Source organism: Bufo gargarizans, unplaced genomic scaffold (genome assembly GCF_014858855.1).
Source record: "Bufo gargarizans isolate SCDJY-AF-19 unplaced genomic scaffold, ASM1485885v1 original_scaffold_909_pilon, whole genome shotgun sequence".
In the NCBI taxonomy this organism is placed as follows: Eukaryota; Metazoa; Chordata; class Amphibia; order Anura; family Bufonidae; genus Bufo; species Bufo gargarizans.
Window position 1 is genome coordinate 166,314 of NW_025334753.1, and position 17,014 is coordinate 183,327.

The following is a 17,014-nucleotide window of genomic DNA, read 5'->3' on the forward strand; positions in this document are numbered from 1 at the left end:
CATGAAGCTACCACCTACTTGTGAGTATTGGTATAATGCCAGTAGCTGAGCCATGGGCACTGTAGTTGATGAACCCTGATCTCCAATAAAACCAGCCACGTTCCTCTTTTCTCTACAGGAATAATTGGGGGCGGTGACTCCTGGTCCTGATAGAATCTGTAGGACACTTTTCACAGCTTTCTTACTGTTGGAACATGAGTCAAATACGTGATATCCCAGAGAGATATTAGGCAAAATTGTCTGATCTTGGTTAATTTCCTCAATGGCGAAACGGAAAGTCAGAAGATACTTGTAGTACTGAGGCACCGGTCTGTAGAGAGGAGATAAAATGTCAGTTGTGAGTGGTGACTGCTGGTTACAACATGAGCAGTGTCATGAACTGTAGGGTTGATGCTGCTGACCTTGTCTCTACTCTGGTTATGTCATGGATGAGGTATAAGAGGAACACTACACTGACAGCCAGGAGGGAATGGGAAAGCCACTAGGCCTCAACTCTAGGGAAAGGAAAAGGTCACCTCCTAGAGAACCCTACTCCTGACCCTGACTCCTAACCGTATGGGCACCCCTTGAAGGTAGGAATGCCCATACCCTGGAACCTGGGGCCCTGGAGATCCTAAAGGTCCCTATGGATATTTGTAGGGCTGAGACAACCCATTCCTTCCCAGATGAAGAAACAAGAGTCTCCCTGAGGCCTAGTAACAACCAACAAGGAAGGGAAAACAAAACACAAATAAAACGCGACACTTAACTTCTGTAGTGAGATGGACAAGCAGGAACTCCAGAAAGGACCACACACCAGCTCTTTTAAAACCAAATGAAGCTATCTTACTGCACAGTCAGAAGGGTGGGGTAAGACTAAATAGGGTAGAACTAATGACTACTAAGCTACACCTGAAACAAGGGATGTGGTCATTAACAACAACAACACTGAATCAAGAGTAATCAAAGAGGCTGTTAGATTCCGCCGCGCTCCGCCAGTCTCCTTGATCTTCTGACATCTGTCACAGGAGGGATTGTGGCAGGTAACTTGGCTACACATCCAGCACTACTATATTCAGTCATTGCTCGGCCACACACCCTGTGTACAGGAGAGCAATGGTTAAACTCTTTCCTGGTACTGAGTTCTGCTGCAATGCTGAGTCTAATGTGAAAATCAAGATCTGCTATACAGATACTTCAACCTGCGTCTGTGCACGGGGCTAACATAGTATGACAATGCCGTTTGTATGGGTTGACTTTGTATCGAAAAGACAGCGCTATGCAAATTGCGTACAAAGGTCCATGTCACAAACGTTTAATAAATAGACGTTCCTGGGATGACAATCATTCATTTCATAACTGTTGCATCTATATACGGTACACCCAGCTGGCTCTCTCAGTGAGTTCTGCCGTTCAGCTGCCTGGGGATCAATATTAATTTCACATTTGTATTCTTGAAAAGATCCATCCAGTCTGTGGGGTGTTGCCTCAAATAAAGGGGAATAGTTGAGTTAAGGGATAAAGAATAACTTGACTCCAGATCTTGGTAAACTTTCTGTATAAATCTTTTTATTGAACATTAAAGTATAAACATTTTGATTGCACATGTACATTACTTTTTATTTTTATTTTTTTCTTCAGTGCAATAAAGTTTATTGATCATAAATGTTGAAGATATGTCTTACATTATTTTATGATAATAAAAAGTGACCTAAAATACTTTACCACTGTATATATAAATTTTAGTTTGCCAAGAAGATAGGATAAATCATTTTCACACATGGAATATTATTGATATTTTTTGACATTTGCGAAATGGCACAAAAAATTTCTTCTGACATTGAATATTGTATCTAGATCACTTTAAATTTGGGTCTTTTTGATACAATTTTCCAAACAGAGTTGCACTCAAAAGTGGATGTGAATTTTTTTCTTATATTTTTTTAATTTTTTAATTTTTTTATTTCAATTATATAAAACAACATATACAAAATCCAGAAAACTCCGAAAATCCACATTACATAAATCAGGAATATATCAATATTTTGCCCCACGTGCCCACCCCCACCCTTTAGAGAAGAGAGAGAGGGGGAAAAAAAAAATCACATATCCGGCCCTAGTTCAACAATTTTTTCCATATTTTACCTATTTTTTCTGATCTCTCAGTATATCTCTCAGAGGCCTTTTCCAATTGAATCAAGTTGGCGACTGATTCTTGCCACTGTCCCACTGTAGAAGGATTTCGATTAACCCATTTCCGGAGAATGAGAAGTCTGGCTTGAAATAATACTTTACTTAAAACCAATCGTATCTCTCTATTTAGTTTAAGATGTTCTGTAGCCCCTAATATACAAACTACTGGGTCTTGAAACACTTGTAGACAAAAATTTGGTCTAGTTGTTCTTTACCCTGTTTTGGAATTAATGTAATAATTGCTTCTTTCATTGAGTCTGATAAGTCACCTATTTTTTGGGCCTCACACAGTGTCGCTCTTAACTCTGGTATTAACACCTGCGCAAAGGTCTTGTATATTTCAAAGGGAAGTCCATCACATCCTGGTGTTTTTTACGGGTTTCACCGTACCTAAAACCTCTTCTATTTCTAAAAATAGATATTTCTTTTTCCAGGTATTCCCTTTGAACCCTGGATATCTCTCTCAGGCCAATCTGATCTAGATATTGATCCAAATCTTTTTTGGAGTATTGTACCCTAGACTTATAGGGCCAGATTTATCACGACTCTGACCGCTCACTCCACTTTAACATATGGCTAAAGTCAGTTTTAGCCAAGTCAGATTTATTATCGGCCCTTTAAGACTGTAATAAATGTGGTTTGACGGTAGCAGTTTATCCGTCAGTAAGCAGCTTTACAAAAGTCGCACATCTTTACGAAAAAGTTGCACGTTTTTATGAAAAAGTCGCATGTTCTATTAAAAAAGTCTCATAAGATAAGCATGGTCCTCACTTGAGTGAAATTGCGCAATTTTTTGCAACTTTTCTGCGACTTTTTTGCAACTTTTTTGCGACTTTTTTGCGACTTTTTAAATAGTCCCAATAGTAAATCTGTCTAGAGATTTATTTACATAAGAAAACACGCCCACTTTCAGAAAACTGGCGAGCATAGTGCAGAGCAGAAAAAAGTCGCAAATTTTTGCGCAGTTTAAGCGATTGCGCAAAAATTTGCGACTTTTTCACTCCATTATTCTGACTTGAGCTAATGATAAATCTGGCCCATAGAGTTCCTGAAAATAATCCACAAAAACTTTTTTAATTCCTTCAGGTGAACTGACTATTACATCCTTATTATCTCTGATCGCCCCTATCCATGATTTCCCTTTTTGGTTTTTAACTATCCCTGCTAAAATGTTCCCATTTTATTCCCTCTGAGGCTAGCTGGAAACCTTGGAAGAATCGTTAATTTCTAACGATAATTTGTTTTCCCTTAGTCCTAACAGCAGCACAGATGGGGTTAACTGCCCCTGTGGACTGGTAGGACCGGCGGAATTTTAATGAGCCCAAGAACCAATAAACGATCTTCAGCTCTCTGAAAGGGAGGAGATCACCCCCCAGCCCACCGTGTTTTTTAACAAGCATAATGTATTTAGGGTGGGATATTTGTGTGCTGCTGTTAGGTACTAAGGGAAAACAAATTATCGTTAGAAATTAACGATTCCCTTACGTCCTCAACAGCAGCACAGATGGGGAGATAGCAAGAAGAATCCCCTAGGGAGGGTCCTCATGCCTGGCAGAACTAAGAATAGTCTGCCCAAAAGCCGAAAACTCTGCCATCCTAGCATCTATCCTATAATGGGAGATGAAGGTTGACTCAGAGCTCCAGGAGGCCGCCTTACAGATCAACTCTAAGGGGAGGAGTCTTCTCTCCGCAACCGAGGTGGAGACCGCCCTAGTAGAATGGGCCCTCACAAACTCGGGAGGATCTAAGGATTGGGAGACGAAAGCTTCCATAATGGCCTCCTTGATCCAGCTACTAATGGTGGCTTTAGACGCTTTACGGCCTTTAGACTTACCGGCAAACAGGATAAGAAGATTCTCATCTATCCTGAACTCACTAGATCTATCCACATAGATCTGGAGGCATCTTGAAATATCCAGCGGGTCTCTAGCTGGAGTATCAGAGGAGGAGGCTGTAAACAAAACTGGTAAAGATATTACCTGATTGATGTTCTGGAAAGTAGGCACCTTAGGCCTGACGTAAGGTAAAAACTTCAGGAGTACTCTATCCTGTAGAAAAATAATGTACGGGTGATTTGCGGAGAAAGCCTGCAATTCAGAAACTCTTTTGGCTGAAGCTATAGCCAGAAGAAAGACCATCTTTAAAGTCAAAAATTAAAAATTTACCTCCTCCAAGGTCTCGAAGGGGGGAGATGCTAGCCCCCTGAGCACTACTGAAAGATCCCACTGGGGGATAGGTTTCAGTATAGTAGGCTTTAGTCTTTCAGCTCCCTTTCAGGAAGCGTTTGATGAGTGGGTCCCGAGAATGTGGCCTTTTGAGACAGGCCGAGATGGCATAAACCTGTACCTTCAAGGTAGCTGGAGATAGGCCTCTATCTAATCCATCCTGAAGAAATTGAAGTATCGCAGGAAGGGGCGGATCTGCAGACGCCACCTGTCTGGAATCACACCATGCCTCGAAGATTCTCATGATCCTGGAGTAGGCCTTCTTTGTAGACTCTGCTCGGGAATGCGACAAAGTTCTCAGGACCGACTCGGAAAGCCCTTCTATATTGGGAAGGGACTGATCAACCTCCATGCTGTCAGGTTGAACCTGTGCAGATCTGGGCAGAGGTGAGTGTCCCACGACACCAGGGTCTGCTCCGGGGGGAGTCTCCAGTATTGTCCCTGACTCATCTGAATGAGCTGGGTAAACCAGGATCTTCTGGGCCAAAACGGTATGATGGCTATTACCGAGGCCTGATCCTGACGGATTTTCATCAATACCCTCGGTATCATGGAAAAGGGAGGGAAGATGTAAGCCAGCCTGAACCTCCACGGTATTGACAGAGCATCTATCGCCAGGGGGTTGTCTTCCCTGTAGAGGGAACAGAACCTCATCACCTTGGCGTTGAACCTGGTTGCCATGAGATCCACTTCTGGCATACCCCATCTGTGAACTAGCTGCCTGAAGATCTCCGGATGCAGAGACCACTCCATGGTCAGTAATCCTCGACTTAAGCGGTCCGCTATCATATTGAGGGAGCCTCGAATATGAACGGCAGATAGATGGGAAAGGTTCAGCTCTGCCCACCGAAGAATTACCCCGATCTCTCACAGAAGGGGCAATGATCTTGTGCCTCCCTGTTTGTTTATATAGAGGACTGCAGTCATATTGTCTGACTGGACTTTCACTGCTTTGCCCCGGATCTGAGGCGCAAAGTGAAGGAGGGCTAGCCGGATAGCTCGCATCTCGCGAAGATTGGAGGAAAGATGCCGCTCCAGAGGAGACCAAGATCCCTGAATTGGGGATCCGTCCAGGTGAGCGCCCCAGCCTACAAGGGACGCGTCTGTAGTCAATATGACCCAAGCTGGTTGGGTCATAGACTTCCCTGCTGGTAGCTGAAACCACCATCTGAGGGAATTTCGGGTTTGACCGGACAGGGAGCACAGGGAATCTAGCCCTGCAGGGCTGCCGTTCCATAGGTATAAGACCTCCGACTGAAGAGGACGGAGGTGCCATAACGCCCAAGGGACCGCATCCGCAGCCGCTGACATGAGCCCCAGCATCTTCATGAGAGTCCGGATAGAGACTCGACGAGGGACATAAAGGACCTTTGCCAGGTCCTGAATCCGCGCTCTCCTTTCTGGAGTCAACCGGAGGGACATCTCCACAGAGTCGACCACGAATCCTAAATAATGGATTGAAGTCGATGGGCTCACATTCGACTTCTGCCAGTTGATAATCCAGCCTAGGCGGAAGAGAAAGGAGACTGCGACCTGAAGATGGTGGGTAAGGATCGGAACTGAAGAGGCTATGAAAAGCCAATCGTCCAGATAAGGAATAATAGTCAGACCTAGGAGTCTCAAAGCTGCCACCACCGAGACCACCACCTTGGTGAAGATGAGGGGGGCAGAAGAGATTCCGAAGGGAAGCACGGCGAACTGAAAGTGCCTGCAAACCCCTGAGATCTGGACCGCGATCCTGAGGAGTTTCCGGGAAGCGGAATGGATCGGAATGTGAAGGTACGCATCCTTGAGGTCCAGAGTAGCCATGACGTCCCCAAGATTGAGGATATGGCTGACTGACCTTATGGTTTCCATGCGAAACCTTGTTTTCCTTATAAATCGATTGAGGAATCTCAAATCGATGATCATCCGGAGATCTCCTGTCTTCTTGGGAACCAGGAACACTGGTGAATAAATCCCTAGGCCCCTCTCCCCTGCTGGTACCTCCTCCAGGGCTCCCTTGGAAATATAGTCCTGAATGTAAGATTCTAGGACCACCTGTTTGGCAGACCCGAAGCTTCGTGTGGCGATGAATCTCTCTGGGGGGAGAGAGATAAGATCTACCCGGTACCCGGCGGAAACTATGTCCTGGACCCAGGGGTCTGCAATCAACCGGCTCCAAGAGTCTTTGAAGTGGGTAAGACGGCCCCCCACGGGAATCTGGGTGAGGGGTACGGGAAAATCTAGAGGAGACACTGCAGGGGCAGCAGGGCTTATCCAAGAGCCTCGAGGAGGCCCATAGTCAGGAGGGTTTTGCCTCCCTGGTGGGTTTGCGGGGGCGTCTCGGATATTTACGAGACGGCCCCCCCCAATCTCTGCGCCTAGTCTGCTGCCCAGAACGACCTCCGCCCTTCCTTTCCTGTCTGGGGCGTCCCCGAAAGGGCTGCTGGGGGAGGCTCTTCCCTTTTTTATCGGAGAGCCCCTCCATTATTTTGTCCAATTCGGACCCGAATAACCTATCTGGTTCGAAGGGGAGCCCACAAAGGTTAAACTTGGATGCGTTATCCGCGATCCACGGTTTCAGCCAAAGTGGTCTGCGGGCAGCTAAAACTAGGGCCATAGTTTTGGCGGCCAGCTTTAGCTGCATCTGAGAGGAATCAACTAAAAAGTCCATAGCCAGGTTGGCTGACTTGAAGGCTGCCAGGATGTCGTCTCTTGATATGCTCTGGTCCACATCCGTCTGGATTTGATTAAGCCTAGAGCGTAGATAGGTGGCTACCTCAGTGGCCGCAATGGAAGTAGATGCGGAGGCAGCGGCCGCCGCGTAACCCCTCCTAAGGGTGCACTCTGCCCTCCGGTCTAGAGGGTCCTGCAGGCTAGACCCATCGTCTGCAGGGACTAGAGTGCGCCGGGACAACTTGGCTATAGCCATGTCCACCTTGGGAACGGAACCCCACGATTCCACCAAGGGTTTAGCCATTGGGTACATGAGTCTGAATTTTCTGGTAAGCACTGGACCCTTCTCAGGCTTTTTCCACTCTGTGCGCATCACAGAGAGGAGGGTCTCATCCGCTCTAAAGACACGCTGTGTCCGACCGGCGGGATCGGAGGACTCCCCCATGTCAACATCCTGGTCCCCCGACCTGATGGACTTGAGTAACTTCTGCGTCTTTTCTGGAGGAAAAAAGCAAGAAGTAGATTCTTCTTCCTCAGAAGAAGAAGACCCCACTGAACAGGGGGTAGGTCTTTCGACTGGTGCGACCACCTCCATGGGAGTCTGAGAGGGACCTGGTAGCCTCTCATTAAGTAGCTGAACTACTCCCTTGATGGAATCATCCACGTATGTCTTGGTCCATTGGAACATCTCCTGCATCGTGGGTTCCGTGGATGCCGTGCGACAACTCTCACATCTGGAGTAAGGACAGCTGTCAACTAGGGGTGTGTTACATTCGTAACATGCCAAATGCTTCCTCTTGGCCCCAGCCTTCCGCTGATGCACCTTAGGGGAAGCCATAGTCTGTAATGGAAGAAACAAAACAGGTCATAACACCTACAACATCAGGAGGTGGAGAAAACCAGACCTTAAGGGGGCCCACCAGCACTAGAAGAAATAGAGCTGAAAGAAGAGGAAGTACAAAAAGCAAAGCAATACTGCAGGAATATCACAAAGCACAGGAGAGCTCTGGAGCTAACTTGTGAAAGCAACGCAACCAGAGCACTGACTGATGGGCTCTGGGTGCTTAAAAGGAGGAAGCCCCGCCCAATGGGCGGGTTCCTGAAACGAGATCAGCACCACTCCCTTTTTTATTTTTTATTTTTTGTATATGTGCTGCCAAAGCAAGCACTCAGAAAACCCAGAGCCTATACTGGCTCTACCTAAACGAAAAATTGTCTCCCCAGACTAATTCCTAAGTCCAGGATGTCATTCTAGGGAGTCAGTTTAAAGAAAGGTGAGTTTTATACATCACTGCATCTCTTCGGAAAACCGGAAGTGACGTAGCGCACCTAGGGCGCGTCACTTCCGGAAAATGGCGGCGCCCATAGCGCCGCACACATGCGGTAACGGAGGAACGGAGGACCGTCTGCAGATGATCAAAGAAGAGGGGAGGGGACGCCCCCCTCCCCAACGGTACCCCAGACCGAAATCGCCATGATCAGGCCTAAAATAAAGGCACTGAGATCCATAGAAAGCGAGCTAAGCTTTAAGGAACCCTTAAGCACTCTTCAGCTCCCACAGAGGGAGCGACACGCCAGTCCAACTGTCCAGAGGACAGAAAAAAACACGGTGGGCTGGGGGGTGATCTCCTCCCTTTCAGGGAGCTGAAGATCGTTTATTGGTTCTTGGGCTCATTAAAATTCCGCCGCTCCTACCAGTCCACAGGGGCAGTTAACCCCATCTGTGCTGCTGTTGAGGACGTAAGGGAACAATTCTTTTCTAGTTCTCTCTATCTGAAATTTATTTAGCTTTTCATATTCCTCCTCCCATTTTTTCTTGTTATTTCCAGTAGGATTCAGTATACATGCTAATCTTGCTTCTTCTAGGTTTTCTTTCAACTGAATTCCATTTTTCTTTAGTAATTTTTTTCCCAATAATTCACTTTTTTAAACAGAAGTCCTCTTAGATATGCCTTGGCAGTATCCCAAACTATAAATTTTTTAGCAGAGTTATTATTCTTCTGAAAAATTTTTTTTAGCACCACCAATATACTTTCTATATCTGGGATTAATGATAACTAATGAGGATTGAACTTAAACATTGGCAAATTTTGTTTTCTGTTCAAGTCCAGTTCCATTACCACAGCACTATGATCGGATAGTGCCATTGGCAAGTACTTTATCTTAATCCTATTTTGGGACATCAAATGTGTATTTCCCAAAACCATGTCTATTCTTGACCATGTTTGATATGATTTAGAATAACAGGAATACATGGTTTCTTCCGGGTTCAGATAATGCCAAACATCAGTCCAGTTAAACTCCAAGGCCAGTTTGAACAAATCTACATTTTGTGGTCTTCTCCCTCTGCCAGACATTCTATCCCTGAGTGGATCCATTACAGCATTGTAATCTCCGATCGCAATCATTATACATTCTTGTCTATTCAACATAAATCTATGCAACTCATACAACACATCTGGCTTATATGGTGGTGGAATATATATATATATATATATTTGTGATTACCATTTTAACCCCTTCTATGTTACATTGTAAGAAGAGGCACCTACCATAGTCGTCTGCCCTTATATGCAACACACTCAAATTTAATCTTATTATGTATCAAAATTGAGACCCCTCTGGAATAAGTAGTGTATACCGAATGGTACCCTTCCGCTACCCATCTCTTCTCTAACCACCTTAACAAATCTTTAAAGAGGACCTTTCACCGATTATGACACTGTGAACTAAGAATACAGACATGGAGAGCGGCGCCCGGGGATCTCACTGCACTTACTATTATCCCCGGGCGCCGCTCCGTTCTCCTGCTATGCCCTCCGGTATCTCCGGTCACTAAGTTATAGTAGGCGGAGTCTGCCCTGGTTCTTCTTTATCGCTGGCCAATCGCATTGCAGAGCTCACAGCCTGGGAGAAAAGAACCTCCCAGGCTGTGAGCTCTGCGCTGCGATTGGCCAGCGCTAGAGCAGAACAAGGGCAGACTCCACCTACCATAACTTAGTGACTGAAATCTCCGCCTACTATAACTTAGTGGCTGGAGATACCGGAGGGCATAGCGGGAGAACGGAGCTGCGCCCTGGGATAATAGTAAGTGCAGTGATATCCCCGGGCGCCGCTCTCCGTGTCTGTATTCTTAGTTCACAGTGTAATAATCAGTGAAAGGTCCTCTTTAACTAAATGTGTCTCTTGGAGGCAAAGGATGGCTGGCAAAAACCTCTTCATCCACTCAAGGATAGCGTATCTCTTTACCCTCTCTCGCAAACCTCTCACATTTAACGAAAGAATCTTAATCATCTAGCAGAGAGGGAAGACAAAAAAATAAAATAAAATAAATAAACACAACCCCTCTCTCTTCTCCAAGATACCACCCTCGCCACCCCCCCCCTCCCCTCTAAGTAGCTCCCCCTCTGCTGCTCAGCAGTCGAGGCAGCTCCATTGCTTAGCATAATGGCTCACTATTCCCCCTCCTCCTTCCTACCCCACCCCCTCAGAAACCCATTCTATCTGCCCATTCGTTAGCTTCCATAGGAGTCTGAAAGAATGCAGTCCTTCCTTTATATTCCACCCATAACTTTGCAGGAAAGAGCTAACTATACTTCAGGCCTGCATTCCTTAATCTCTTTTTTACCATTATATACTCCTTCCTGCGTGCGTTAGTATCTGCTGAGTAATCTGGAAACAATCTTATCTTTACACCCTGTATCTGATATTTTTCAGAGGTTCTAGCATCAGACAATATTGTATCTCGATCTTTGGAAAGTAAACATTTCACCAACATGTGTCTAGGGTGATCCCCAGGAAGCCTCTTTTTTATGGGGACCCTATGTGCTCTTTCAATAACGAACAGGGGAGAAAGGGTACCCTCCTTACAGTTCTCCTTTATCCATCGCTCAATAAATTCTATACAATTATCCCCTTCTTCCCCTTCCGGGATCCCTACGCATCTTATATTTGTTCTACGTGATCTATCTTCTTGATTTATTAATTTTTGTTCCATTTTATTATTTATCTGTTTTAGAGCTACCACCTCCTTTTCTAATTTTTGAAATGAATGCTCCAGGGACGGGATCCTTTTTTCCATCTCATGTAATCTCTGTCTGATTTTCTCCAACTCATCGCATATTATACTAACGTCAGTTTGAACACCCCCAATCTGTGTCACTATACCCCCCATTACATTTTTCATTCTAGCTACGGTGTGAAATATATCTCTCATCCATCTCTGCAGCTACCACAGGGGCTCCATGTTCTCCATTAATACCCGCAGTCCCATTTTCCTGTGTCAAAATATGTGTCTCAAAATCTGTAGTTTTTTCTTTCTGTGGAAAGCTGGAAACTGATGAGTTAAGGATCAGGAATTTGTTTAAACTATGCTGTTTTTGCCCACTCTCTAACCCTGTTACTGATCTCCTACTACTGGTGCCAGTAAGACCACGCTGTTCTTCGTTTTTCTTTGGAGGTATTTTTCTACTTTCTTTTTCCTTCTCCCTTCCTCCTCTCCTTTCTCCCCTTATATGTAATACCTAACACTCATTTCCAGACTGTAAATATCCCGGTCCTCCACATATACTGTTAGTATATTATCAACAATTAATAGATTATCAATAGTTAGTCCAATTAAACAAGGCCATAGACTACGCCTTAGGCCTTAGTCCTGCTACTATTATTATTATTAGAGGGGGGGGGGGGAAGAGAAAAAATGAAAAATATAAAATAAAAGTCCAGCCAACAGGTGATTAGCAAGTAGTTAATGTGTTTCCAAATATTCAAAATAGGGCACCGCCGAAGAGAATTCCTTGGTTTACAAAGAAGACAAAAAAAAATAATAAGTTCACTGTAGTTAAATCAGCAGGAGAGGTACAGCATAATACCGTTAGGGGGAGGGTTAGGAGTGGTTAGTCACTGATTAATTCAAGGGGTTAGAAAGAGTTAGTCGAACCAGCAACGTTTCCGGAGAGATCTAAGTCGGGACTGCACCAATTGAATATGTATAAATCAGTCCATAAGAAAGAAAAAAAACCTCTCCAAGGGGTTAGAAGGAGTTAGTCAAACCATCAAAGTTTCCGGAGAGATCTAAGTCGGGACTGCACCAATTGAATATGTATAAATCAGTCCAGAAGAAAGAAAAAAAAACTCTCCAAGGGGTTAGAAGGAGTTATTCAAACCATCAAAGTCTCCACATCTATATATCTTCACCCGCTATTTTTTCTCCTTCCTCTCCCTCACCTTCATTCAACAAGGGGGCTAACAGCCTCCTCAAATATATCAAAGCTGCAAAATGTCCACACAGCCTGTAAATTCGGATCTCCAACTCCCATCCCCTCTCGTACCTCTCAGCCACGATTATATCGCGGCTTCCCTACTGTGAGAGAAATCCCACCGTCCAGGAGAAAAAAACAACATAAATTTCTCTCCTCTGAACCGTCTCTCATTAACACTCAGGCATCAAACAGCGCAGAGATGTCTTTACAGGCGCTTGCCCTCTCCTCACATCCAACCAGGACCCCGGCCACCAACCACACATCATCACATAGGGAGAACAGCAGCGCCGTTCCTCACACAGAGGAATCTCACCCCTCCAGGGCAAAATGTCGACATCCGACCAGCGTCCAGCAGCGGCAGGGCAGCAGGCAAGCAGGGGAGGAAGAGAGGCGGTCACGATCCAGGCGTCTAGGGTATCGGTGTCCGCAGCGGCGGAGAGACGGGCTGGTGAGTGAGCAGGAGGAGGAGGGGCGGAGCCTAGCATCTGTCGTCAGACACTCACATGCTCTCCGTCAGCTGAAATTCCGCACATGTACATTACAATGTATAAATCATCCAGCTTACTGACGAAAATGAGAAGCATGACACATGCAATTAAGAGCTAAAGTACAATAACATGAAATATGAATAATTAAATAGATAAGGATTAGTGTTGGGCGAGCACGCTCGGCCGAACACCAGTTTGGCTCGAGCATTGCTATGCTCGGCACAACGCAGTGTGTGGCTGAATATTGCACGTACTAGTAGTAAGCATTCCTATACAGCAGAAGTCTCTTACTAATGATACTTCTGAACTACTACTGATGTTTTAGCAGTAATATATTATACATTCTAAATATATAATAATATATGTAAATATATTATGGCTAAAAACTTATACTGTATATATGTTTAAATTAAATTTAGCCTTTATTTCTGAAAAGATTCTGACGATATTTGAACTCACAACCTTCTACATTACAGCCCAGAATGTTAACCACTACACCATAGAGCCGCATTGCCAGTTACTTAAAAAAAAAAAAAAGGATTCCTATACAGAAGTCTCATTATTAGGGATGAGCGAACCCGAACTGTACAGTTCGGGTTCGTACCAAATTTTGGGGTGTCCGTGACACGGACCCGAACATGAACATTTTCGTAAAAGTCTGGGTTCGGTGTTCGTTGCTTTCTTCGCAAAGCAGCCAATCAACAAGCGTCATACTATTTGCCCCAAGAGGCCGTCACAGCCATGCCTACTATTGGCATGGCTGTGATTGGCCAGTGCAGCATGTGACCCAGCCTCTATTTAAGCTGGAGTCACGTAGCGCCGCACGTCACTCTGCTCTGAACAGTGTAGGGAGGGGTTGCAGCTGCGACGTTAGTGCGAGATTAGGCAGTGATTAACTCCTCAAAAAGACTTAATTCAGTGATCGATCTACAGCTGTGGATCATTGAACTGCTGCTATTCAATTGCTCACTGTTTTTAGGCTGCCCAGAGCGTTTTTCAGTCACTTTTTTTCTGGGGTGATCGGCGGCCATTTTCGTGTCTTGTGGTGCGCCAGCACAAGCTGCCACCAAGTGCATTTAACCATCAATAGTGTGGTTATTTTTTGGCTATATCCTACATCAGGGGCAAGCTGTCACCAAGTGCATTTAACTATCAATAGTGTGGTTATTTTTTGGGCTATATCCTACATCAGGGGCAAGCTGTCACCAAGTGCATTTAACCATCAATAGTGTGGTTATTTTTTTGCTATATCCTACATCAGGGGCTTGGCTGTGCTTGCTATTTTATTGAGGGGTGAAATACAATTGCCAAAATAGCAGTACCCTAAATCTGGTGTTTCAGCTGTGGCCAGCCAATTGTAATACTGTCTGCTGTCTGGCAAAGGATATATTTTTGTTCAGGGTTGAAATACAATTCCCAAATTAGCAATTTCCTAAATTAGTGGTTTCTGCTGTATCAGGCCTACTTTAAATCTATTCATTAAAAGGGTATATTAGATTCAAGGTGCTGATAGGGTCATTCTCAATAACTTCACACACACGCTACTGTGCAATTCCAAGTCTAATTCTGTCTGTAAACGTATACCTGTCACCCAGCGCCTAAATACTAGGCCTCAAATTTATAGTCAGCTAAATCTGTGGTTATTGCTGTAGCTGGGCAAGTTATTTTGTGTCCGTCAAAGCACAGTTTTTGTTCTGGGTTGAAATACAATTCCCAACTTAGCAATTCCCTAAATCAGTGGTTTCTGCTGTATCAGGCCTACTTTAAATCTATCTATAAAAGGGTATATTAGATTCACGGTGCGGATAGTGTCATTCTCAATAACTTCACACACTACCGTGCATTTCCAAGTCTAATTCTGTCTGTAAACCTATACCTGTCATCCAGCGCCTAAATACTAGGCCTCAAATTTATAGTCAGCTAAATCTGTCGTTACTGCTGTACCTGTATTAGTGTAATACGGTACCTAAATAGATAGCCAGATAGTGTTAGGTGTCTGTAAAAAAAGGCCTGAATTTGAATTCAATACATTGGGCCAAATGATATTTTTGTTGTTGTGGTGAACGATAACAATGAGGAAAACATCTAGTAAGGGACGCGGACATGGTCGTGGTGGTGTTAGTGGACCCTCTGGTGCTGGGAGAGGACGTGGCCGTTCTGCCACATCCACACGTCCTAGTGTACCAACTACCTCAGGTCCCAGTAGCCGCCATAATTTACAGCGATATTTGGTGGGGCCCAATGCCGTTCTAAGGATGGTAAGGCCTGAGCAGGTACAGGCATTAGTCAATAGGGTGGCCGACAGTGGATCCAGCACGTTCACATTATCTCCCACCCAGTCTTCTGCAGAAAGCGCACAGATGGCGCCTAAAAACCAAGCCCATCAGTCTGTCACATCACCCCCATGCATACGAGGGAAACTGTCTGAGCCTCAAGTTATGCAGCAGTCTCTTATGCTGTTTGAAGACTCCGCTGGCAGGGTTTCCCAAGGGCATCCACCCAGCCCTTCCCCAGCGGTGGAAGACATAGAATGCACTGACGCACAACCACTTATGTTTCCTGATGATGAGGACATGGGAATACCACCTCAGCACGTCTCTGATGATGACGAAACACAGTTGCCAACTGCTGCGTCTTTCTGCAGTGTGCAGACTGAACAGGAGGTCAGGGATCAAGACTGGGTGGAAGACGATGCAGGGGACGATGAGGTCCTAGACTCCACATGGAATGAAGGTCGTGCCACTGACTTTCACAGTTCGGAGGAAGAGGCAGTGGTGAGACCGAGCCAACAGCGTAGCAAAAGAAGGAGCAGTGGGCAAAAGCAGAACACCCACCGCCAAGAGACTCCGCCTGCTACTGACCGCCGCCATCTGGGACCGAGCACCCCAAAGGCAGCTTCAAGGAGTTCCCTGGCATGGCACTTCTTCAAACAATGTGCTGACGACAAGACCCGAGTGGTTTGCACGCTGTGCCATCAGAGCCTGAAGCGAGGCATTAACGTTCTGAACCTTAGCACAACCTGCATGACCAGGCACCTGCATGCAAAGCATGAACTGCAGTGGAGTAAACACCTTAAAAACAAGGAAGTCACTCAGGCTCTCCCTGCTACCTCTTCTGCTGCTGCCGCCTCGGCCTCTTCTGCTGCTGCCGCCTCGGCCTCTCCTGCTGCTGCCGCCTCGGCCTCTTCTGCTGCTGCCGCCTCGGCCTCTTCCTCTTCCTCTGGAGGAACGTTGGCATCTGCCGCCCAGCAAACAGAGGATGTACCACCAACACCACCACCTCCGTCACCAAGCATCTCAACCATGTCACACGGCAGCGTTCAGCTCTCCATCTCACAAACATTTGAGAGAAAGCGTAAATTCCCACCTAGCCACTCTCGATCCCTGGCCCTGAATGCCAGCATTTCTAAACTACTGGCCTATGAAATGCTGTCATTTAGGCTGGTGGACACAGACAGCTTCAAACAGCTCATGTCGCTTGCTGTCCCACAGTATGTTGTTCCCAAACGCCACTACTTCTCCAAGAAAGCCGTGCCTTCCCTGCACAACAAAGTATCCGATAAAATCAAGTGTGCACTGCGCAACGCCATCTGTGGCAAGGTCCACCTAACCACAGATACGTAGACCAGTAAGCACGACCAGGGACGTTATATCTCCCTAACTGCACACTGGGTAAATGTAGTGGCGGCTGGGCCCCAGGCGGAGAGCTGTTTGGCGCACGTCCTTCCGCCGCCAAGGATCGCAGGGCAACATTCTTTGCCTCCTGTAGCCACCTCCTCCTACTCGGCTTCCTCCTCCTCTTCTTTCACCTGCTCATCCAGTCAGCCACACACCTTCACCACCAACTTCAGCACAGCCCAGGGTAAACGTCAGCAGGCCATTCTGAAACTCATATGTTTGAAGGACAGGCCCCACACTGCACAGGAGTTGTGGCGGGGTATAGAACAACAGACCGACGAGTGGTTGCTGCCGGTGAGCGTCAAGCCCGGCCTGGTGGTGTGCGATAATGGGCGAAATCTCGTTGCAGCTCTGGGACTAGCCGGTTTGACGCACATCCCTTGCCTGGCGCATGTGCTGAATTTGGTGGTGCAGAAGTTCATTCAAAACTACTCCGACATGTCAGAGCTGCAGCATAATGTGCGGGCCGTCTGTTCGCGCTTCCGGCGTTCACATCCTGCCGCTGCTCGCCTGTCTGCGCTACAGCGTAACTT

At 46.0% G+C, this 17,014-nt stretch overlaps 1 protein-coding gene across 1 annotated transcript in view; it reads right to left on the bottom strand.

Annotated features, from left to right (window-relative positions):
- LOC122924219 (vomeronasal type-2 receptor 26-like) overlaps positions 1 to 17,014 on the bottom strand; it is a 115,090-nt gene that overhangs the window by 75,888 nt on the left and 22,188 nt on the right. The window contains exon 2 of the mRNA XM_044275140.1: positions 19 to 310. Within this exon, the coding sequence (XP_044131075.1) occupies positions 19 to 310 (292 nt within the window). The remainder of the gene's footprint in view (positions 1 to 18; positions 311 to 17,014) is intronic.